This window comes from Lepidochelys kempii, chromosome 2 (genome assembly GCF_965140265.1).
Source record: "Lepidochelys kempii isolate rLepKem1 chromosome 2, rLepKem1.hap2, whole genome shotgun sequence".
Classification (NCBI taxonomy): Eukaryota; Metazoa; Chordata; order Testudines; family Cheloniidae; genus Lepidochelys; species Lepidochelys kempii.
The window spans coordinates 186,540,451-186,565,594 of NC_133257.1; the positions used below are offsets into that span (position 1 = coordinate 186,540,451).

The 25,144-nt window shown below is 38.2% G+C and overlaps 1 protein-coding gene across 8 annotated transcripts in view; it reads left to right on the top strand.

The window, feature by feature from the left end:
- UBP1 (upstream binding protein 1) overlaps window positions 1–25,144 on the top strand; it is a 59,792-nt gene that overhangs the window by 15,090 nt on the left and 19,558 nt on the right. For 7 of the 8 annotated variants that reach the window (XR_012157460.1, XM_073333078.1, XM_073333080.1 and 4 more), the window contains 6 exons: window positions 6,385–6,461; window positions 9,180–9,285; window positions 9,890–9,996; window positions 11,710–11,862; window positions 11,989–12,099; window positions 12,645–12,752. Coding sequence is in view for 7 of the 8 variants with exons in the window: in XM_073333078.1 (XP_073189179.1) it covers window positions 6,385–6,461; window positions 9,180–9,285; window positions 9,890–9,996; window positions 11,710–11,862; window positions 11,989–12,099; window positions 12,645–12,752 (662 nt within the window). In the remaining variant the exon portion in view is untranslated. The remainder of the gene's footprint in view (window positions 1–6,384; window positions 6,462–9,179; window positions 9,286–9,889; window positions 9,997–11,709; window positions 11,863–11,988; window positions 12,100–12,644; window positions 12,753–25,144) is intronic. The other variant, XM_073333081.1, reaches the window with a different exon arrangement.

Below are 25,144 nucleotides of genomic sequence, written 5' to 3' on the forward strand. Positions count from 1 at the left end.
ATTTGAAAGGTAAATGCAGAATGTTCTATCTGGGCAAATGTTTACACAATAACACCAAAATAAAGTACTTTACTGTCTGTCTCACTTATAGGAAGCCAGTTAGATTATTTGTCATGCGAGTCTCGCCATTTTATCTAGTAGCCTATGATAGAAAGATCTGGGGAAGGCCTTTCCACTAAACTTCACCAGTGAGTAGACAAATTTGGGAAGTTTTTCTCTTGCTGAGCTTAAGGGAAGAAATGCTGCCATAGTGGGTAAGTTAAAAATAAAACCTATAAGCCAGAGGTTCTCAAACTGTGGTCCGTGAGCTCCATTCCCTCTAAGGTGCGTGTCTGGGCGGCTGCACATAAGAGAATGAAGGGCCACCCACTTAATTAGTGGAGCTGCACAGACATGGCTCCACTAATCAGGTGCCTGGACCCTGGAGAAGAGACACGTGTAAGGTGAGGTGGTGGCCTTGGAGGGCAATAAAGGGCAGGTGGGAGGGGGCAGTGGGGTGAGAAGGGGGGGGGGGGAAATTTGGGACATGCAGGGCTGTGGCGGCCAGAGAAAGAGGCAACTTTCCCCAGCTCCAGGGCTGTGGTGCCAGGGAGAGACTGTCTCCTTCCCAGCCCCAGCTCAGGGGCTGCTGCAGTGGGGGAGAGCGGGCACATCCGTTGCATTAGAAAGGTAAGACTACTGATAATAAAATATGAGTTGTGTGCTTTTATTTGTAGAACAAAAAAGTTGTTTATTATAAAGTTGTTTTTTATATATATATATATATATATATATATATATATATAGCGCTTTTATCCAAAGCGCTTTACAATAGTTAGCCAACATTATAAACAGCATTTGGAAAGATCAGTAGGTGGTCCGCCGAGACCCTCGGCAATTTTCAAGTGGTCCGTGAAAAAAAAGTTTGAGAACCACTGATATAAGCCATTAGCAGTCTACTAATACCTTATGCTTTTTGCTGCAAGAAGGTAGCCTTTTGCATTTTGTTATTTCCACGTCATATGATGGTTTGGTGCTTATTGTTTTGATTAAAAGAAAAGGCAAGGAGAATTAGATTTCTTTCCAGTGATATTCCCATTTTTTTGCTGTTTGTTGGTTTTGCAGTTTTGGTCCAATATTCTGCGTGAATACAGGTACAGGCTTTAAATCTGTGAACAAATTGTCAGAGTTCAGCATTTCTATATAAATAAAATGTCTTGACTTTTTTTTTGGCCATTCACTGATACCAGCCTTCTGTGTTTGATTGTGAGACAGTTTTACTGTTACTAAATTCTTCTGTGTAGTCAGTTTATCTTTGTATGCTATCTATTAAAATTTAAAAAGGGTAATAGAACAACCAAGCCGGGTTAGGAAGTTTCCTTTGGTGTGAGGTCTAAGTAAACTGTTGGTTTTACTCTTGCAGTTTTCGGAAAGGGTGAAGGTAAATTTTTCTGAGTGGTGGTTCACCTTCACAATATCTTGTAAGTTCCAAGGTTATTCCCTTTCCTCCCCTCAAGTTCGTCTCTTCAGGAACCCTTTTTAGTGTACCTAAAGTTATCCTTTCATGATCTTTCTAGTAGGCTATTAAAAGACCTTGATAAATGCAGTAAACTTATTTTGAAACCTTATTTGAAGTGAATGACTGATACAACCACCACTGTGCTCCTCCGTGTTCTCCTTTTTTTGATATTTGCCTTCATCCCCTGCTCCAGTTCTTCTTATTCCTGCTATGTCTGTTAGTTGATCTTAGTGCTTGTGTTAGGACATGTTTAAGTAGCATGAGACTGTGCTGTTGAAATTCAAGTTAGTAGATGGAAATGTTTTTAACTGTCTGAGGCCCAGAATCTATGTATGCAGACTGTACCTACATTTAATACTGGCATGATGACAGATGATATCTTCGGATTTCCACATGAATAAGGTCACTGTGGATCTCATCTTGTGGTGTTTATATTTATAACCTACTTTCTCTGTATTTGTTTTAAGCACCTTGAGAGTAATAGCAGTTTTTACGTGATTTGAATACAAGACCATAATATATTCTCTGTGTTATGTAAGAGGTCTGATTAGATCATAATGCTCCCTTCTGACCTTACAATATTTGGAGTGGGGTATGTGTGTACTGCATGTATTTGTTTTGGATCTTCCAAGATGGAAGGGGCCACATATAATCAAGAAGGATTTAACTGAAATAAATGCTTCTAAGAAAATATTTTACATGTAAGTACATTGTTTGGGTTCTAAGTACAGAATGTGAAAGGGAATTTGTGTGGGACTATCCTGTCTGGGTCTTTCAGATTGCATTTCCATCACTGGTATCTCAATGAAGAATATATGTAATTTTTTTATGAATAGTTCAGGAAAATACCTAAATTTATTATAAAAGCAATGGGCAATATTATGAAGGGGCTGTGTTGTGCTAGGTGTTGCACAAGGTTAGTAGATATGAGGTCCTTGCCCTAAAGAGCTTAGTCTAAAAGAAATATAAATTGTTACAGCTTTGTGTAGTTTTGTAAATAGCTTTGTTGGCTAGTCATACATTTCTTTTGATCCTCTAAGCTAGTGTTTTGGAATCCAAATGTTTAAAGTTATTTGTCTTTATAAATACTTGATTAAAGTTTCTGGGATAGACCAACCACTAATTGAAAGGGTTCAGAGAAAACTTCCTCCGTAATTGTCCATTGCAATGTTCTTACATTTTCCTTTGAAGCGTCTGGTACTGGCCACAGTCAGTGTCTCAGTATTTGATAACATGGTCTGATTTTCTGTGTAACAACATTCAAGCACTAAAAGCTTTGCTCCTGGACTTCTTTGGAGTAAATGTAGTAACGTTTAATGTTTGATTAGATTACTGGGTGTGAGTATACATTAAAACTTTCAGTGATTTTAATCTAAGTGAATTCTATGCATCTTGGGTATTAATATGGTACCAGTCACTGTAGTATCTAAGCAAAGGAACTGAGCTGTGAATTTAGCTGATTGTCAGTTATGTCTTAGTTTCATACATCACTGGTTGTCCTGAATATGTGGTTAGGAAATGCCAAAGCATGGTAAGTTTTTTGCCCTGAATCTGCTAGATATGGCATCTGCTAACGTAATCCTTAGATAAACCCAGACTTTACTCTTAATTACATAATGCTTCATCCAACCCGACCAGCTGACAAGGTGATATAGGCAAGTCTGATTCTCAGTTGGTGCTGACTGAAACCTCTCCGGGCTTGCCTACACTGCAAAGTTAAGGCAACGTAAGGCAGCCTACGTCGACATAACTATGGAGTTGTACAAACTGCAATGTTCCTCCCGCTATTTTTACTGTTCTACTGTGCCGACATAATAAAACCACCTTGACAAGAGGCGAAGCACTTAGGATGACATAGTGTCAGTGTAGACACTGCGTTGCTTATGTCACCCTATGTGGCCTCCAGGAGGTGTCCCACAATGCTCACTGTGACCGTTCTGGTCACCATTTTGAACTCCGCTGCTCTGCAGCCAGTATACAGGCATGCACCCCTATCCTTTTAAAGCCACAGGAAGCTTTGAAATTGCTCTCTTTGCTTGGTGTGAAGAGCTCATATAGCTACTGCCCAGCTAAGCATGCCAGCTCCACACAGCAAATGTGCTCCTGCCAGGAGTATACAGGAGGTGCTGGATCCCCTGGGTCTGTGGGGAGAGGCGGCGCTGCAGGCAGAGCTCCGCTCCAGCCGCAGGAACTTGTTCGGGGACTGGAGGAGAAGCCCTACAATCGGGACATGCAGCGGTGCTGTGTAAAAAGTCAGAGCTGCGGCAGGCATAGCAGAAGGCAAATAGTCACTGTGGTGCAGAGCTGCAGACGTGCCGCTTCTACAAGGAGGGGTCTGGGATCAGGATTGTGGAGTTGATGGGAGGAGCAGTCGGGGTGCTTAACCTCTGCCTCTGGGAAAAGAGGCATGGTTTTAAGGAAGAATGAAAAGAAACAGAATTAACATTCCCTGGACAAGTAAAAACAGACATCACTGGCATTCACGTTTTCAAACAGATGTCAATTGCATAGGGTTAACTTTCTGATGGATGGAGGAGGTAACACAATGCAAACAAACAATACCAGACTCAGCACCCTACAGCAACACACATTACTGTGGTTCATTGTTAAAATGCTCCTTCAAAACCTCCCTCAGCCAAATAGGTCCCTGCTGAGCTCCTCTTTTATAGCCTGGTGTTCATAACACTCAACAAAATACTTAAGAACAGTGCAGGATCCATACTTTCTGGCAGAGATGGCTGGCCCGCAGGTTACCAGAGCAGTTGAAAATCAGCTGGAAACCTAGTAGGATGCCCATGGAATGATGGGATTGAGAAACCTGCATCATGTGACATTGAGCCTGTCCCCATGAGGCATTGCAAACCCTTCCCAAAACAACCTGCGGCCAGTTGCACAGTGGGATAGCTACCCACGGTGCACTGCTCTGTGTCAGTGCAAGAGTTGCTACTGTGGATGCGCTTCACTGACATAAGGAGCATAGTGTGGACATGCAACAGCAGTTTAATTACAGCGGTGGCTGTACGTCAACATAACTAAGGTCAACTTAACTTTGTATTGTAGACATAACCTCAGATATTGAAACAGTCCTGGTTATTGCCTCCTGGGATTTTGAAAGGCTCAGATGAAAGAGGTAAAATTAAGATCTACTGAGTAAATCTGTTAGGGTAGTGGCTTAGAGGTGTAGGTGGGAATTTTCTGAGTTGTGTGCTTTGCAATAGGATGTGGGCTGGATGGATAGACTCCAGAATGTTGTTTGATCCACAGATTTCATGTGAATGCTATGAAGGGTAAGCATACTGCATGAACACAAAGTTCTTTGGCTTCCTTAACACTGCTTGCCTAATAGCTTCTGTGAAGGCAAAGGAAGGTTTGATTTTTGTGTGTTTATGATAGACCCAGGGACTTCTTGTTATGTTGCCTTTACTCTGGTGGTATGAAGAGTGGAGATGGAGTACAGGGAGGGGCAGCCAGTAAGACCAGTGCTCCTCCCAGTGCCCTTCTAACTATACGAGTGGATGTGTGCCCAAAACACTCTATATAAAATTCCCCCAGTATAGGTACAGCTGCACCATTGCAGTGCTGTATGTGTAGACGTGGCCTTAAATTTTGTTAGAACAAAGTAAAAGATACATTTGACTTCGATTTCAACAAAAAATAGACTACTAGGTGTGATTGAAAGAAGAGGTAGCAAAGGGTATTTAAGAAAGAAAGGAAATTGTTTTTAGGAATAGTATGGATTCATTTTCCAATTTACTGAATACTGTAACATTTTAAACTACTAGATTTACTGTAACAAATGCTTGATCTGCTTCTCTGGTACACATAACATCATAAAGTGCTTACAATGTGAAAGACCACCAGTGTGTGTGTGTGTGTAGAATATATATATAAAATAAAAAAAAATACAGGGTTCTGGTGTACACTAAGTGTCACGCTTTTTTAACTGGAAACTCATAGTGGGGAGTAATTTCTTCCTAAAAGTTACGGAGCAGCGGCATGAGTGTGGGATGAGGAATTGATTCTCGAATTACTTGTTCTGCTCTTTCACTGTTTATGAAGGATGTAAAGCTGATGCTTTTCGCTTATAGCCTTTGCTGGTGGTATCTGGTAAAACAAGCCAGTAAATATGATGTTTGTGCAGTTGATGTTGGGGAATAAAGAAAGTTTAGGAGAACTCAAAATGGTGGAATAAATCCAGTGCATCCAAGTGAACCTTTTAAGATCTCTGTTTACTCCTGCCTCCTTGAATAGGAACAAATTTAGCCTTGCCAAATATGTAGTGTTTCAGTCTAGGAGGAAAAATGCTCCTTATCAGTTTTAGATAAATTGCTCCTAGCTTCTTTTGTACTGAGAAAAACTCAGTAAAGCACAGCATGACTCATCAAGCTCTTGCTTATTGAAATAACTCTTTTAAAGACTGCCACTTTTAGAAAGTTATAGGAAGGGATTTTACCCCATAGGCAGCATGTGTTTAAGGCAAGTTAAAATACAGGCAATCAGTACATAAATGCAGCTGTAAACAGTATACATGGTACTTGTGAGAATATTCTATTTTGTCATCAACATACTGCCTTTCAGCTATTTCAGATAAAAAGGAATTCAGCTTTCGGTGTGGTCTATGTTCTTTTCTTCCAAATAGGAATAAACACTTGCACTAGACATAAAGTAGGATACCTAGGGTTTGGAAGTATCAGTAGTTTCAGCAATATTGTAAAAGTTTCACTTTATTCTTATGCAACCAGCTAGAAACTGAAAACTCCCTATGAGAGTTCCTTAACCTTATGTTACTACAACATGCTGAATATAAACCAAATGTTCTCTGCGTTAAACAGAGAGAGAAGCTTTGTATGTCACCATATCATTGATACAAACTTTTTTCTCTAAAGGTCAGTCCTATGAAATACGGATGCTAGATAATCGGAAGATTGGAGACATGCCGGAGACCAGTGGAAAGCTAGTGAAGGTGAAGTAGAGTTGTTCTCTAGATAATAGTAATGAGATTGCTGCTGGTTGCCAAGTTAGTCCATGGTTTTCAACTTTTTTTCTACTCTTACTCCACATTGCAACAGGAAAAAAATTTGGAACCCTTTCTCCCCCAAACCTCTTAACCTAACCATAAAGAAAGTAGAAGCAGTCACAACCTGCAGGTTGAAAACCTCATAGCTTACTCTGGTTGGGAGCCAGGGAATATTAAAGGAAAATTAAGTATTTTCCTTCTAGTTAACATGGCTGGATAAAATCAAATCTGAGTGACTTGACATAACAACACTTAAGTGGTATCTTAAATCCATGGTGTGCACGCATGTTTCATACTCTGTCCACTTATAGTCGCCCCATCTCAAAGGATATAGTGGAACTGGAAAAGGTTCAGAGAAGAGCAACAAAGATGATCAGGGTTATGGAAGCTGTTCCGTTGTGGGAAAGGGAAAATAACATTTGTCTATTCACTTTTTCCACTCTAGTCATATTTGTTTAGACTGCTATCATATCCCATTTTAGTTGCCTGTCTTTTTTTCTAAACTAAACAGTCCTAATCTTTGTAGTCTCCCCTGGTATGGAAGCTGTTCATATTTTGAAGGAATGCTATCAAGATGGTGGTTCTAAAAATCAGATATTCTTTTGGTCTGCATATTTGGTTTTTACCTTCAACTGACCTGCCCTGCTGACAGAAGAGAAGAACATCCTATATGTATATAGGAAGGCCCATAAGAAGGCAGTTTTAAAAAACCCTAAATGGTGTCTCACCTCTTAGATTTCCATTGCAACCCATCTTCTATCTTGCAGGATTCAGTCTCTTTGGGATAGAGACTTCATTATTTTGATTACTGTGATCGTGACTGTACATTGTCTGCTCTGAATAACAAATAATTTTTTTAATCACAGTTGAGCATTATTAGGGAGAACGGTAGCTGCTCCATAGTTAAGATTGAAGACTTGTTTTCTATTATAAGCCAGTTAAAGGGCTTTGGAATTTGCAAAGTGCAAGGTAGCAGGCATCAGCAGGAGCCCAGCATAGGTAGCTTACAGAGCTCTGCATACTTTTTCTGGCACCAGAGGATCAATCAGTCGTGCAGGTCTCTGGACCTAATTCCCAGATGGCTTCCATGAGCCCCTACTTCCCTTTTACTTAGAAGCTTTGCAGGGTGTTCTCCTCCTTACCTCCCTGTAGCTGTCATAAATATTTAAAAAGAAAACAATGAGGAAACCAGACACAATCATTGTTTGTTTAAAATTAATATTGAGAGTATGTCATAACATACTGTTTTGTTTTTTTTTATGTACAAGACTGTTGTAGTTTAAACAAAAAAAACAGACAAAAGCCCTTTGGAATTCAGAACTGAAGTTAAACTTCAAGAAACCTAAACGTCTGAAAGTATGAAATTAGCACTTTGACTCTGTCCCGTATAAAGCTTTGTGTTTTGCTGTCAGTTATCGCATTTTGCAGATAGAGGAAGCTGAAGCACAAAGATTTATGGGCTTGATTTTTTTCAGAAGTGCTAAACACCTGCAACTTCAGTTGAAGTCAGTTGGAAGCTGTGAGTACTCATCACCTTAGAAAAACAGATCCTAAGTGTCTTGCCGAAGGTAACGCAAGGCAAGGATATGAATTAAACCAAAACACCGTATTTGAGTGCTTTGTGCATTTGGCAGCCCTTTGTGAACCGGCAATTTCTCTTTCCCCCGTATAGTAACTTTCCCTGTTCCTGTACATGTTCACACAACTGGGTAGAGAGAGACTTTTGTATTTTTTGAGAGAGAGAAGATGTGGTTGTAAAACCACAGAATTTAGCAGGGCTACTCAGGGGCATGCATAGTATTTGAAACCTATTTTTAACTTCTTAAAAAATTGTCTAGATTTCAAAGTAATGGTGTCCTTTTGTAATCTTTTAGGTGAATATTGTATCTAGAAGAGTGGGAATAGTTCTAGAATTGGCAGTTTGTCAGTGCTAACTATAAATTGAAGTCCTCCTTGTGTAGTACAAGGTCTTAATGTTTATCTAGTAATACATCTTTTTTACACAAACACATTGATTTATCCATTTATTAATTTTCTGAACTGTTGGAGTCACAATTATACTTTAAATATTTCAACTAATGCACTCCTGTTTAGAAATTGTACAAAACACTTCTTTGCAGATTTTTAGGTGACTCATTTAAGTTTAAATATTGAATTTTGTGGATTACTGCAGGATTTTACCTTTATTTCTGATTTTTCCAGCAAATTCTTCTATAAATTTGGTTCAAACCATAGATTAGTGCTATTCAGAGTGAGTGAGTGAAACTGAAGTTATAACCTTTCTGGTTGACCTGTTCTATGATTTTCCTAATGCTTGCCTCACTCTATCCATGTAATTTGGCCACTGCGCTGTGTGAGAGCCTTATCCTCTGCAGTTCACATAATCTGTAACAGCCTTTTCGGGCAGTGTCTGCCTCAGCTCTCCATTTCACTTTATATTGCAGCTGAACCATACTCTGTTTCTTGTCCCTTCTTTACACCTTTTGTTTCTGTATTACTTAGTCTAAAGTGTTCTGAGACTTTATACTAAATAAAGTTGGATTAGGTGCTTCCCATGGATTTTGTTCTACAAGTGTGTGGTATTTATCACTGGTACGTATTTCAATCTCCTCTTTAATGTGTACAGATTCTAAGACTAATCTTTAACTTTCTTCCTCTGACTAGAGTATCATAAGAGTTGTGTTCCATGACAGAAGGTTGCAATATACAGAGCACCAGCAACTGGAAGGTTGGAAGTGGAATCGCCCTGGGGACAGACTTCTTGACTTAGGTACGTCTCTCAGTTCCCTTATTATCTAGGGTTAAAATAAGAGACTCAGTCTTTATATGAATAGCATCAATTTATATATCAACAGTGGGGATAGCAAAAGCATACATACCAATGTCTGTATGCTGCTTGTTGTGTTAGGATACTTGAGATTTATATAAATGTTTTCAATAATGTTACATTGTGAATTTTCCATGAAAACCTCTAATGGCCTTCATCTAACATTACAGAAAACAACAGCAACACTAAATAATTCAATTAATAACCCTTTTGTTCTTTGAGAGCAAAATGTGTTCTGGTAGTCAGGGGAACACGAGAGAAATCTCTTTATTGCTAATATACTGTAAAAATGTAATTATTGTAATTTCATAAGATTTACAGTAAAACCCATGAGACCACCTCACATTATTCCCCAGAAATTAAGTACACATCTCCATCTTTATCAGAAAATCACTGTCATTAAACAACCAATTTTTGTCATCCCTTGTGTGGTAATTTACAGTACATTTCACTGTAGATGAGTTTGCAGATTAATGGGTTTTTATTCGAAACAAACCATTCAAATCCTCGCTGTGTTCCTATAGCATATACTTTCATTTTTATGTAGATATTCCAATGTCTGTTGGAGTAATTGATCTAAAGACAAATCCAAGCCAGCTCAATGCAGTCGAATTTCTGTGGGATCCTGGAAAGCGTACATCTGCCTTTATTCAGGTTTGAGATTTTGCTTTACTGGATGTGTACTGATTTGGTCTTTGTCAGGTCATGAATGTGATGGTAGTTGTGCTATGTGATTCTTTCCTTTATAGATCCATCATTTTTGGAAACTTAGATCCATGCAACTGCTTCTTCTGTAGGTGATGCTAGCTGAGTTTTCATCTTGATATGAGAGTTTTAAACATAGCTTAGAACAGAAGCAGCTTTTTAAAACCGATCAATAAAATGAATATGAAAGTGTGTTTTAACTGAAAATTAATGATTAGCTCTTGCATCTTGTATGGATAAATATTTAGGGAGGTGTATTTTCAAAGCAGTTTTTGTAAATAACTGTTGTTACTTCAGTTCCAGTTAATAGGGCTCCTGTATGAGGACACAAACAGAACTGAATCTGCTTTAACAATAGAGAAAGCATTTGAAATCACTGGATTTCAAAGCAGATTTTCAGTTCTCTTATTTACCTGATTGATAAGATGTTAGCTTCTTGACAGATTGTTTATTATATTCAAGACAGGTTTTTTTTCTAAGTGATTTATTCCATGGAATTAGATTTCATTAGAATCCTTTGTATTATGCTATAGTCTTCCTTCTGGATAATTTTATCTCAAAAATCAGGCATTGGTATGAAGAAAAGTACAAAGCGAGAGGTGGCAATATTCCTTAGCCTGCTAAATCAGGTAGATTGTTTCCACGTTGGCAGTAGATAATGTTGTGCTACTGTACCTTGACAGTAATAATTCTTCCTTTTGTCAAGGAATTACACAATTGTTACAATGTCTGCTTCCATGTCAGGCTTTGCTGCAAGGGAGTAAAGAGTGTGTAATGAGCCATCCATTTTATGTTTGTTTGTACAGTTATATTTTCAACCATTCAGGATGTGCTAACAGCATGAAGAAAAGCTTAGTCAACTCTTACTGTTTGGAAGGTGGGAGTGCGCAGTGTGGTGGCATTGGTGATATACTAAGTATTTAATGCCCTACAACATTGTAACTGTTGTATTGTTTCCTAGTATAGCACTCTGTTCTTATTGGACCTTTTTACTGCCATGGTATTCACATGTCTCATTAAACCCAATGCCTTTATTCTGGTATTTTCAAAAAGCTGTAGGGAGTTGGGTATCAATTCCCACTGCCATTCATTGACACTTGGGCACCTACCTCCATTAGCATCCTTTTTGAAAATCCCAGCCTCAAATCAGATTTAAAAATCGTTCCAGTAAATGGTTTTGATAGAAATTGCAAGACATTATATTAAAGAAAATATACTTACTGTTCAGGCTAGCTAAATTATACCATTGTATACTGGAAAAATCTTTGAATTTATTCATCATGATTCATGTAGTTGTTCTGCTCTTATATTTGTCTTAAAATCTTGTATGAGAACTTGAGAGGGATTATTTTAGTTACATTTGATGAGGATCCACAACAGTTCTTTAATTTTGTGAAAGATATAGGAGTTAAAGTATTACTTTTTTGGGATTATATAGGTGATGTATTGATAGGTTTAAACCTGTCCCTATTTACTGACTTCCAAGCCTGTGCGGCTGGCAAAGATACAGGAATTTGTTCTTACCTGCCTTGGATTTCCAGTTTCATTTCCTGGATAAGCCATAAATTGTTGCTCACCCTGTCAGAGAAATTTATATAATGATGGTGGCAAAAGAATTAAGAATATGCCCAGAATGGAATACAGGTTCACTTTGTTTTTCAGGTACATTGCATCAGCACTGAATTTACCCCACGTAAACATGGAGGTGAAAAAGGAGTTCCTTTTAGGATTCAGGTTGACACTTTTAAGCAGACTGAAAATGGAGAATACACAGATCATTTGCATTCAGCCAGCTGCCAAATTAAAGTTTTTAAGGTAATAGTTGTAAATAATGGTCCCAAATAAATTTTTTGTTTACATTATAATGGCTGATTTTTAGGCCCATATTTCAGTTGCAAAGCTGTTTTCTGTCTGCTTGCTCATGTAACTATTCATTTTTAGCCAAAAGGAGCAGACAGGAAACAGAAAACAGACAGAGAAAAGATGGAGAAGCGAACTGCACATGAAAAAGAAAAGTATCAACCTTCGTATGACACCACAATCCTCACAGAGGTAACAAGATGGAACTGCATGTATTTATGAAGAAAATTTATCTAGATACAATATAAGAAATATTAGCAGTAAATTATATTCTTAAAAAGGGGGGAGAATTACAGCATAAACATATAGACAGAGGTAGGCTTTTTAATATAACAAACTTGTCCCAAAGAAAAACACAAGTAACCTTTAAGATTCTGCTGATAAATTTCACTTGGCTGTATAGCAGATATGGTACTCAAATACCCTTGGCTAGAGCACTGTTTGTGCTAAATTCTAAAACAAGTCTCATGTACAGATCTAAAAACCTTGCAGCTAAAAAACAAAACCTGGGGTTTAGGATTTATTTATACATGTCAAATCTGAGCTCAAAACCCTACTTTTAGAGACTACTGAGTTTATGGCTAGAGCCTCACTGGGTTTTTGCATTTTCTTTTTATTTAAACACCAGTGAGTTCTATACAGTTTTCTAAAGATTGCAAAAGTTTTTAAAAGGCTTTTAGATCTTTCCTCACTGTATAATGAAAAGAAATTGATCCAAATCTTTGGTGTTTGTCCAGATGAGGCTTGAGCCTATAATTGAAGATGCAGTTGAACATGAGCAGAAAAAGTCCAGCAAGCGGACTTTGCCAGCAGACTGCGGTGATTCTCTGGCAAAGCGAGGCACTGTAAGGGACTTCTGCTTACCTTTTCATTGTGCAAGATACCTTGTGCAGTGTTAGATATAGGAGAAACTTCCATGATCAAAAATAAAAACATATTTTGACTGCCTTGGCTTAATTTCATTCACTCTCGTTTACACCAATTACTCTGTTTCAGTGAGGAATGCTTCCTAAATCTAACACTTAAGACAAATTGTTGCAGAGGGACTGCGTGACTCTTTTTAAAAAAACCCAAGAGCTTTCAGTTTACACCTGCATTTCTTTATTGAAATAGCTAGATGTTTTTTAAAAGCTATTTGCTTTCTTTATATATATGTAATCAGTGAAAGTAAAGGTAATAGCAAAATTTAGTTAAAGCATGTATGTTTTGTCCCATATTTCCACCTGTGTTTAATGTAAGTTTCCATATACATCTGTACTTTTAAAGCCCTATGTATTGTTGCAGAGAGGTTGTCTATAGTGATATTACTTTGTTTCCTTTGGCCATTTGCATCTTGTTCTCCTCATGCTTAAGTCAGATACAGCGAGGCTTAATGTTATTGAGCACTACTTTTCTCACAGAATGTGGACCCTCTGTTTAATCCTGTATCTATCTGCTTTAAAGAGGCAAATATGTATATTTTACACCTTCCCTATCAAGTTTTAACCTGCCAGGTGTTTAAAATGACACTTATGGTGAAAGATAAATATTTTCCGATATCTTTATTTCTAAGGTAGATCTTAGCAACTTATTTGTTTGGGCAAGTCATGGTCCTGCATCTGCCTCTTGGTGAATTTGGTCATATGTTAATGTCCACCCGTGAAAGTCAATTATTTGACTTAATTCACTGAACAAGCAAGTTTTGTTCGTATTTCCTTGACCCCTCTTCTTCAAAATCACTTATGTGACAATTAGCTGACTTTTGTCTATCAGTATTCCCTTCCCCACTTTGTCATCCCTTTGTGTGCTATTCAGAATTCAGCTTGTACATTTCTCAAGGCAAGGGACCTGTTCATTCTTTCATTATGAAATGCCACTCACAACTGAGGCACTATAATAAAGCGAACACTGTAAACAGTAGGATGAATTCTTTGGAGAATTTTGTTTTACTTGATGCTGTAGTAAACACTGGGCTGTCTGGAATTACTTAAAGTTCATAGTAAAATACTGGCAACCTGGAATATGTAGTTCCTTAGCTGAAACTGTTACATTTCTTCTGCAGTATCCTTGTCAACCCAGACATTCTTCTGCTGTTGGGCAGGATGTCCATCAGCAGATGTATATAGGGAAAAAAAAATTGGTGCTCAACATGTGTCTCTCCTTATAAAGCATGTTAACATTTCTAATTAGGTGGAGGCAGCTCTTCAGATGGCAAGGCTCAACTTCCAGTGTGTGTTTGTTTTTCATCTTTTTCCTTTCTGACTAAATTAGGCATTTTAGAGTATGGTAATGCCCAGGGAGTTTTTTCTGCCTGTACTCAGCAGGTGCTAAGTGCATGTTGCTGCTGCTGCTAGTTGTCAGGCAGGTGTCGTCCTGTGGGAAGGAGCTCTCCAGTTTGCATCCCTCTTAAGTGTTGGAAAGCCAGAGCTTAGTCTCTAGAAGAGAAAGACAGAACTTTCCTTACATTTGGCAAGAATAGACCTAGCCCTTTTCATAATGATTTCATTAGGTCTTCACTGCCCTCTTTCTTCCCTTGTAGTCAACACTCTTTAAGCCCAGGAGACACTTCTTGTTTTAATCCTTCAACTCATGTCCTCTCTGTCTCAAGGGAGGTCATGTAGAACTACGGGCTGAAGGCTTTCAATGATTAAAGGGCTCTATATTATGAGCCATACTCCTCGAACTTTATAATCTTTGCAAATGTGGAGTTTATAATATGCTGAACGTTAAGTTTTGCAGGTGTAAGGCTTGTACTGTACAGAGCTTAATTCTTTTAAACAAAAGTTAATTGAAATACAAAATTAGACTACAAAAACTTCAGTTCATAGTACGCTTCACTTTTTGACTTGGTGTTTATGTAATGGGGAACATGGGCTGCTCATGCAATATTGTGTCTAACTATACTGCACCTCAGCTTAGCTCTTTGCTGAAGCCCAGGCTAGAGTTCTGTCTTTTAATGACTTCAAAAAACATGACTGTTAAAATTCAGGGCTATTTTATGTAAACCTTGATAAATGGATGCGAATAGTTCCCAGTCAGCTTCAGAGAGAGCACCATACCTTTTCTTAGTAAAACAAACATTTAATGTGCATAACATGGTAAATAGTATTTGGAATGCTGTGAATAATTTTTAAATAAAAGCTATTAAACCGTAGTCTGCTGGTGTTCCTTATACAGACTTCCCCCTTTTATTTCTGTTACAAACATTCAAATACAAGGTTTTAACATAATGTTTTCTGTACATTAGTGCACCTATCAAAACACATTCCCCTCTGATCTTCAAACAGGTGCTTTCTCGCTCTTTGTAGTGTGACCACAGTATGTCACCTGGACTCTTCAGAGCTTGAGAAATGGCAGCATTTCAGTCCTTTCAAACACTTCAGAACCCTGTCAGCAAACAGTGGGGGCCTCAACAGCTAGCAGCATTGTAAGCCTTGGGTTAATAGCTGACAGGTGCTCTCAGTTGTGAGGAAACGGAAATCTGCAGCCCATGTCCAAAGTGGATCAGGGCTTGGGACCTAGCCCTCACAGCAGATAGTCTCTTGGTTCTGTGTCAGTCACCTGTTGAGTCCATGGGGCCACTTTTAGCACCTCTGTTTATGACCACCTCATCTAATGCTTTATGATTGGCTCAGCTCTCCAAGGGTGACTAAAGTATGATTGCTGGTGAGTAGCCCACAGTGAAAACTTCCTATACAGCCTCAGAACAGCAACCGAGTGTCTGATATCTACTACTCTGTTCTGGAAGTTTCTGGGTCTTTCTGAGTTACTATGCCGTACTCTCTGCACATGTGCAGACACTCAGTATCCAAGTAAGATCCTCCATGTTACCATATCTCCTTCCTCCACACTGCTGCATTCTCTTCTGCTCCTCTGGAGAAACAAAGCCAAATGATGCAGTATAAAGCATATGTGTGGGTTACACTTAATTTTAAGGTTATCATAGTAACCTTTGGTTGGCTCTATCGCATGTACCTCGTACTTCTTTGTGTTTGTTTCTTCTTAAATGTATCTTTTAATATATCCAAGTTAAATGCCAAAAGTACAGGATGTGCAGCATAGCTGATTTAGCATTATGGGGACAGTAACTTCCTCATTTTCTGGCTCTGTGTTTAAAGTAACTTACAACACAAACAGAATTTTTACTTTTATATGGTCATGTTAGACTAAAAGCTATTTGGGACAGGAACCCTATATTTTTATATGTTCTTTGACATGCCATTATGGGGGCTCTATAAATAGTCATGCTGATCAAGCAGCACACACTCTTAAATCTGAAAAGTGACTTTGTTCCTGAGAATAAGGATCTTATTTAGGGTAGTCATAAAAAGGCCTCTAATTCTTTTTTCATTCATTGCTGTAGTTATGATACTTCGGATAGGGAGTGGACTTCTCCCAGGACCCACAATCTTTGACTTTTTAGGTAACTTTGTACCTTCTCAAAACACAAATTCAGAGTGAATTTCAGTGTTTTGGGAGTAGGGAGAAAACAGCTCTGGGAAGTGGCTCCAAAGGACCTGATGAACTAGAAGGTATCTGCAGTGCTTAAGAGTTTGTGTTCAGGGGCATCTGTGTGCAAATGGCTCTCTGACACATCCTGGACCTTTAAAAAGGTAGTTACAAACCTTGGAAGATGATGTTGAGCCTTCTTTCTCCAAGGCTGTCTTCATTTTAGATCAGATGGCAACTTCTCAAGACCCTAACTGAGGTATTTGGGGCTTCCCACTGTAGTATGGCAGCATCTCTAAGTACTTACTGTTTGTTTGTTTTTCTGACAATGGATTTGGTCCAGATTTTGTCAAGAGCAGTCTTTCTATTTTCTCTGAGCAGAATACTACTTTTGGGGAATTACTTAGCTCAGATTATGAAATTTAAGAATCTGAGCATGGGCTTTTAGGTCCTCTTAAGGTTAATCCTTTTGTCCATGGTCTGAGCCATGATATAATGAAGGGAACCAGAGTCTTAGTCATGTTCCTTCTCATTTGCAAATGTATCTTTGTGCATTGCCTAAGTCAAAGGGGAATTCCAGCATCCTTATTCCAAGGCTGCAATAAATCCATCAGAATATGATCTCCAAATTTGTACAGCAGTATCCTCTCTGTAATCCTGAGTTCAGACAGCACTGCTGTCAGGGTCACTTCAGTGCTGCTTGCTTTTTATTTTTTTTTTATTTTTTTAGAAATTTCACTTTCTATAGCATGGAGGCGTTTCATTTGGCAAAAACCTCAGTTCTTAACCAAAACATTTGAAACGTTTATTCTTTTGATATAATACGAAAGGTGCCTTCTTACTTGGCATCCCTTTGAGTCTCATCTTGTAAGTTGGTCTCCAAGCACCTGGGACTTCAGATCTTGGTTAACTATTTCATCATGTTCCTGCCAAAGCTGTTCAGCTAACTTCAGTTTCAGTTAATATTTCAGAATGCCCGTGTAGTTCTGAATTTGCATAATTCTGTAATGCAAGCAAATGGTAAGAAAATGACCGAAGAAAGCTGTGAACCCATCACCCCAGGTCTTTAGGAAACTGAAGGACTGATTAATCTGGAAGACCTCAGGGGGGCCCTCCAGCTGCAGTGGGAAGCCCTTACTGACCAATATTCTCCTCCTATTACCTTACCTTATCTATTGTGGAGGGCAGCCTGCTATGGCACAAGGGTTTATCTGTTGAAGGGTTAAATAAACAAACTATGTCTGTATTACGATCCCTTTGAGTTGAACATTCCAAGGAAGGTTAGGAAAAGAGAACCTACCTTCAGGGTGCACGCTACAGAGTTGGTTTTTCTTGTCCATTCAGTTGCCCTTATTTTAGAGATCTGAGCATTCTTTTAAGTGTTGATTAAAAGAGGGGGAGGGATAGCTCAGTGGTTTGAGCATTGGCCTGCTAAACCTAGGGTTGAGAGTTCAATCCTTGAGCGGGCCATTTAGGGATCTGGGGCAAAAATTGGGGACTGGCCCTGCTTTGAGCAGGGGGTTGGACTAGATCTCCTGAGGTACCTTCCAAACCTGATATTGTATGATTCTATTTGTATAGTATTATCTGGTAACAGGAACGAAGGCAGCTCTGCAGCTGCCCATTGGAAGACTGGAAAATAGTTAAATTGTCTAATTCTGGCTTTTAGTTATTTGCTGATGGTTAATTGGTGGCACCTTTATTCATGGTATGGGCAGTAAGGTGTGTTAATTAGGGGCGGAGCAAAGGGAGGAAATGTATACATAAGAGAAGCTGCGGGGGGCGGGGGAGGGCGGGTGCTTACACTTGGTTGGAATATTCTGCCCTCTCCCAGGAGTGAATTTAAAAGGTTTGCAGTCAGACCTCTAGCTGGGACCGAGCAACATTTGAATGCAACTGGTGCCTTGGAGTGGTTCAGAAGTTTATTAAGACAAGACCAGGCACAGGACAAGTTCAGGTTCTGCCAAATTACCTCTTAAAGTACCTTTTAAAATCTACATTTATTCTTCAATATGTAGATTGTCTTCTTTAACCTACTAGAGAAAATGAAAGAGGCAGAACATGCTAATGCCGCATTCCATGCAACTCTCGAAAATTTTTGTGCAATAGCTGGGAATAAACAGAAAACATACTCCACACTGCTTCTAGAAGCCCTCATTATGAATGGGAATTATGAATGGTCACTTAATAGACCACAATTCCCAAGAGAAAAAACAGAGCTCTTAGCAAAGGGCAACAGAGAAGATGAGAGTTCGATCATTTGCAAAATTATGCAATTATCACCGTATGTGTATCTCAACAATTTTCATCCCTCAGAATGATGAGCTGCTGAAGCTTCAGACTGCAAAAACTTGAACAAAATTTCACTAGCAACTTTAGTTGCTGAGATTAACTATATGGAGCAGAATTTGGGTTTGATTGCTGGAATGAGACTCCAAACTAGAGATTTACAACAAACTACTGCTTGGGTGGGAAAAGAACTCAAAATGACTAATGGTCTTTCTCTCCTTGCACAGACTGGATCACTATAACAGAATATCTTTTCTGTTTGGGGAGAATTCTTATCAACATCCCAACCCTGTAATTTGTAAAATTCTCTGTAATGCTGCTTGGTTATCATGTCCTTTGATATTTAAACTGTATTTAAAAGAAATACGGTCAACCAAGCAGCTTTATTTCTGATAGCCTTATTCAACAGGACCTGATGTTCTTGTGAAGGAAATTGAGGCTCTTTGGTCAGGCATACTTGGACCCCAGAATCTCAAAAATTAAAGCATGCTCTTGCAATTCTATTTCCAAGCAACTGAGAATGAGTCTTAACAGGGTGGATTTGATTTAAATCCTGATTTAAATCACTAGTCAGGAAGACTCGATTGAATCATGGATTTCCACATAAAAGTACATTCTTGTTGGTTGTTATACATACCTTAATACATATTTTTCACAACTCAGAGATAGATGTAGGTCTCATTTTTAGAAGGTACACACTATACATTTTTAAGTGATTTATTTTGAAAACTTTTCAGATTAGTTTTACAGCTATATCAGAAAATGATTGTTTATTTCATTTACCAAAAGTAATTGATGCAGATAGTTCACCTCCCAATGACTTCATAAATATCTCCAATTCAACAGGTTAATCATTAATATTTGGAGGATTTTCTTGCCATGTTGTATTAGGAGGAGAACATCACCAGACAGACATTTAAATTGTTTTCTTTAACTAAAACAATAGTGTTATGTATTCTGCATTTTTTTCTTCAACATCAAACCTATAATATTTTAACAAAACAAGCATATGAATTTTTGAATTTTAGTTAAACATTCAAGTTTTTTTAAAATCAGGTTTGTTTTTGTTAAAATTGTTTTTAACTAAAATAGTTAAATGAAATATTTAAAAAAAAAAATTAAATAGACTGTCAGCCAGGTCAACATGAGAAAATATTGACTTCTGCAGCTGACTCAGTTGCCTTCACCCTCATTTTCCTGTTTGTTCATAATCTGGAAAAGTAAAGCAAGCTTTCCTGCTTTTTCAGTTCCCAAACGATTTCTCAATTTGGAATGAATTAGTCCAAAGGAAGAAAAGTATTCTTTCTACACTGGCAGAAGAAGCTACTGCTGTTAAAAGTGAGATGATCACTTCAACAGTCTCTGAATCCAAGTGCTTAAGTTATTTCCACCAGTTCACTGGTGTGACTGTCTTTAAAACGTCATCAGCAAACCTATATTTCTTGAATGGTTCACCCTTAGCTCTGAAATTTATTATTGTTGGCATTATGGAGGGATGATGGCTGGATGTCCATGTCAGAGCCAACTCCTCTTCTTCAGCAGTTAAGGTTTGACCCTGGTACCGAATATTAAGAATATTTACAAGAAAATGAGCTGGAGATAGTGCTTGTCCCATTTGTTTTTTTAATGCATGTAATTTAACTCTGTCATTGCATATTTCTCTTTTTAAGATCTCACTCAGTGCCTTCCAAATTTCAACAGCATCAGCAATAAAACAGCTATTTCCCTGCAATTTGTTCAAGGCTTCAGAAAAAGTTTTCAGGGTACTCGGCATGTGTTCAGCATTTCTCTGAAGCCTAATGTTGAGAACTTTGGCTGTGAGAGTGCCATCTTATTTTTTCCCGTTTTTGTTCACAAACTCTCATCAGATTAGGCCATTCTTGATATAGTGCTCAAAACAGTCCCCTACTAAGTTCCAGCACATGTCTTGTGGGAGAGTTAGCTTGGTTCCTCCCACTTTTTTCAGAGCGGCTGCTGTAAAGTGGTTGTTAAGGAAGTATTTTGCAATTTCAACAACATTAGCCTTCATTTCTGGAACACTGAAGTCTTTGGCTAGGAGGTGTATCAAATGAGCACTGCAACCGTATGTTATTAGCTTGGGACTCCCTTCTAAATTTCTTCTCATATTGGATATATTTGCAGCCTTGTCTGTGACCAAGCTGCGTACTAGACATTTTGAGGTTTTTTTCCACAGTTTGTTACAGCTTTTACTGCTACTTCTTGTAAGTATTCTGCTGTGTGTGCATTTCCTGATGTATCAGTTGTTTGGAAGGAAGACATTCCCTTCTTCTGTTGTCACACAAGCACATACAACTGGATCATGGTGGACATTGCTCCACCCATCAAGACTCAGGTTAACAATTTCACCCTCTAGACCTTTTGCACACTGATCTATTTCTCTTTCATACACTTTATCCAGCAATTTGCCTGTGACATCTGTTCTGTTGGGTGGCTTATATCCTGGTCTTGATGACTGAACCATGTTAATGAAGTGTGGGTTCTCAATCATACAGAAAGGAGAGTTTGTTGCATAAACAAACCGGGCAATTTTTTCATCAATTACCTCTTTTTGTAATCTGCTGGTTCTTATCACAAACTTATCTATGGTTGTTTCTGGATGATGGAGATTTTTTGCTACAAGTGATATACTGTGGCTGTGTGACATATATGATGTGACTGAAACACTATCATTGGCAGATAACTCTGAAACTATAGAAAATGGTGGTGATCGTGAAGGTGGATAGTCTTCAGAATCCTGTATGTTGAGGATAGATTCTCCTAAACAAAATAAGTCAATGCAGTTATTTAATTATTATTCCCATACTGCTCATTTAGTATTACTCATTGCACTGACACTCAGTACTACTTTAAAGGTGAGATAGGCAGATCTTCCTTTTACAATGTCCGCTTTTTATTTTTTATCACAACTGCATCTAACTGTACTGTAGAGTAACAACTATATATTTTGCACAAACATGAGAATTCAAGAATAGTCCAGAAGGAAGACAGCCAGTCCTTAGGAAAGAAGTATGAAATAAAAGTTTACCAACCTGAAGATCCTGCATGTTCAGACATGTTCCTTTCATCATCTTCAACGCAGCTTCCTCCTGAGAAGGAACGCTTCTCATGATGTTGTTTCATTCGGGCAACCAGGCCTTGCATTTCTTTGTTGCACTGTTTGCATTTTGCACGCATGCCTGTCTCATCCACAGGTAGAGGAACTTCATTAAAATATTCCCAAACTGGGTCTCTTTTTCGGCAGGCTACCATTATAGGTTTTCCCTTCTGGATCTCAAATCCAATGAAGGCTATACTCGGAAAGACCTCAAGACTTCTGGTATATGCTGCTCAAACAGTTTCACTTTTGTTTTTACTGCCTGTCCCTCCGTCCTCACATTTCTCTCCAGACTTCTCATTGTTCAGATCTCTTTTGCCCCAATAATCTTCTATTCATTGAACTTTTTGAAGCTTTGCACTTTTAGGGAGAGGTAAGGGATTGACTCTGTGTACACAAATTTGCAGAGGGACAATAGGGTTGAGGTCTGTTATTTCTCACCTCTAGTTATTTATTTTAAAACATTTTTTGCTGTTAACAAGCGTGTTGTCTCTGGAGACACAAATCCACAGTTTGAAAACTGCAAAACTAAGCATCTCTGATGGTATCTTCCAGACTGAGCACTGAGTCCCATTGGGTAGATAGAAAGATTACCCTAAATAATCTATACAGACCCGATAAGATTGGGTCCCTAATCCATGAACTATCGGAACTCATTTACAAAACTTTTCTTCAACATTACATGAATATATCTCATACTATAGAATTAGAATTTATAATCCCTATACCATGACGAGATATCTTTGAGCTATAATGTATCTTAGTTAAAACTATCTTTAGATGCTTTTTGAGGGGGAAAAAACTATTTTATCCAAAAAATTCGATTTTTTTTTTAATAATTGATTTTTATCCACCCTGGGATATTACAAAATGGAATAATGAAGGATTGTTCCATGGATAACATTTTTAGTTATTGCAGATATGATTAAAGCAACTCTGGCTTGTTGGAAAATATTTCTGGTTCTTCTGCAAGACGACACAGTTGTATATAACAATGCTGACCTCTATCTTGCTGTTGTCATGTAATATTAATCCATTCTGATACAAAAAAAACTTTCTATAAACAAGGCTTTTTAAAGAGAAATGAAGTTCATGTGAGACTCTATAGTCTGAAGTCAGTGGCTTAAGAGAAAGTAAGGGTGAATAAATATTAGGCCATTGAAAGGTTGAGAATGTTTAATTGGTTGAAATTAGGGATATCATTTGTTTTACTATTTTGATATCAAATAGAAGATGTTTAATAAGTAGCAACCACTTTACTGTGCAGTGGTGGACACAAATATCCTTGTCTTGCCTCTGACTGGCTGTCTCATTTATTCATTTTCTTGATCATCTTAATATATTATGAACAGTAATTGCAGCATGGCTTAATGTAAAGTGCTACAGTGAGAGCAGCATACAACTCTTAATGTGCATATTGTGTAACTATTAGGGCTGTCAATCACAGTTAACTCATGCAATTAACTCAAAAAAATTAATCTTGATGAATCGCACTGTTAAACAATAGAATACTAATTGAAATTTATTAAATATTTTTGGACGTTTTTCTACATTTTCAGATATATTGATTTCTATTAGAACAGAATGCAAAGTATACAATGCTCACTTCATATTTTTTATTACAAATATTTGCACTGTAAAAATGATAAACAATAGTATATTTCAATTCACCTAATACAAGTACTAATGCAGTCTCTTTATCATGAAAGTTGAACTTACAAATGAAGAATTATGTACAAAAAATAACAATGTAAGACTTCAGAGCCTACAAGTCCACTCAGTCCTACATCAGCAAATCGCTCAGACAAACAAGTTTGGTTACAATTTGCAGGAGATAATGCTGCCCACTTCTTGTTTACAATGTCACTTGAAAGTGAGAACAGCATGGTGCAGTTGTAGCCGGCGTCACAAGATATTTATATGCCAAATGCACTAAAGATTCATGTCCCTTCCTGCTACAACCACCATTCCAGAAAACATATGTCCATGCTGATGACGGGTTTTGTTCAATAACGATCCAAAACAGAGCAGACCAATGCATGTTCATTTTCATCATCTGAGTCAAATGTCACCAGCAGAAGGTTGATTTTTCTTTTTCGATGGTTCGGGTTCTGTAGTTTCTGTATCTGAGTGTTGCTCTTTTCAGACTTCTGAAAGCATGCTCCACACCTCGTCCTGCTCAGATTTTGGAAGGCACTTCAGATTCTGAAACCTTGGATCGAGTGCTGGATCTATCCTTAGAAATCTCACATTGGTACCTTCTTTGGATTTTGTCAAATCTGCTGTGAAAGTGTTCTTAAAGCAAACATATGCTTGATCATCATCTGAGACAACTATAATGTGGCAGAATGTGGGTAAAACAGAACAGGAGGCATACAATTCTCCCCCAAGGAGTTCAGTCAAAAATTTAATTAACACTTTTTTTTTTTTAAGGAACATCATCAGTATGGAAGCATGTCCTCTGGAATGGTGGCCGAAGCATGAAGGGGCATATGAATGTTTAGCATATCTGGCACTGTCCTTGCAACGCTGGCTACAAAAGAGCCACGCGAACACCTGTTCTTACTTTCAGGTGACATTGTCAATAAGAAGCAGTCAACAGTATCTTCCGTAAATGTAAACAAACTTGTTTCTCTAAGCGATTGGCTGAGCAAGAAATAGGACTGAGTGGACTTGCAGGTTCTAAAGTTTTACATTGTTTTGTTTTTGAGTGCAATTATGTAACATAAAAAAAAATCTACATTTGTAAGTTGTGCTTTCACGATAGAGATTGCACTACAGTACTTGTATGTGGTGAATTGAAAAATGCTATTTCTTTTCATTTTTACAATGCATATATCTAATAAAATAATATAAAGTGAGCACTGTACACTTTGTATTCTGTGTAATAGAAATCAATATATTTGAAAATGTAGAAAACATCCAAAAATATTTAAATAAACGTTATTTTATTGTTTAACAGTGCGATTAATCGAGCGATTAATTTTTTTTAATCACTTGACTAAATATTCCTCATTTTGTGGGGGGAACCTTGAAAATTTAAGCAAAACAAATATGTTGTAACTATGTTCAGAGTACTGGAAAAAGACTGAGTAAGCATTATCACTAGTGCCCTACCAAATTCACAGCTGCGAAAACATGTGTCAGACCCTGAAATCTGGTGTTTTGTGCACTTTTACCCTATACTATACAGATTTCACAGGGGAGGCCAGCATTTCTCAGATTGGGGGTCCTGACCCAAAAGCGAGTTGCAGCAGGGTTACAAGGTTATTTTAGGGGGGGTCCTGGCATTGCCACCCTTGTGCACTGCCTTCAGAGCTGGGTAGCTGGAGAGCAGTGGCTGTTGGCTGGGCACCCAGCTCTAAAGGCAGCGCCCTGCCAGCAGCAGCGCAGAAGTAAGTGTGG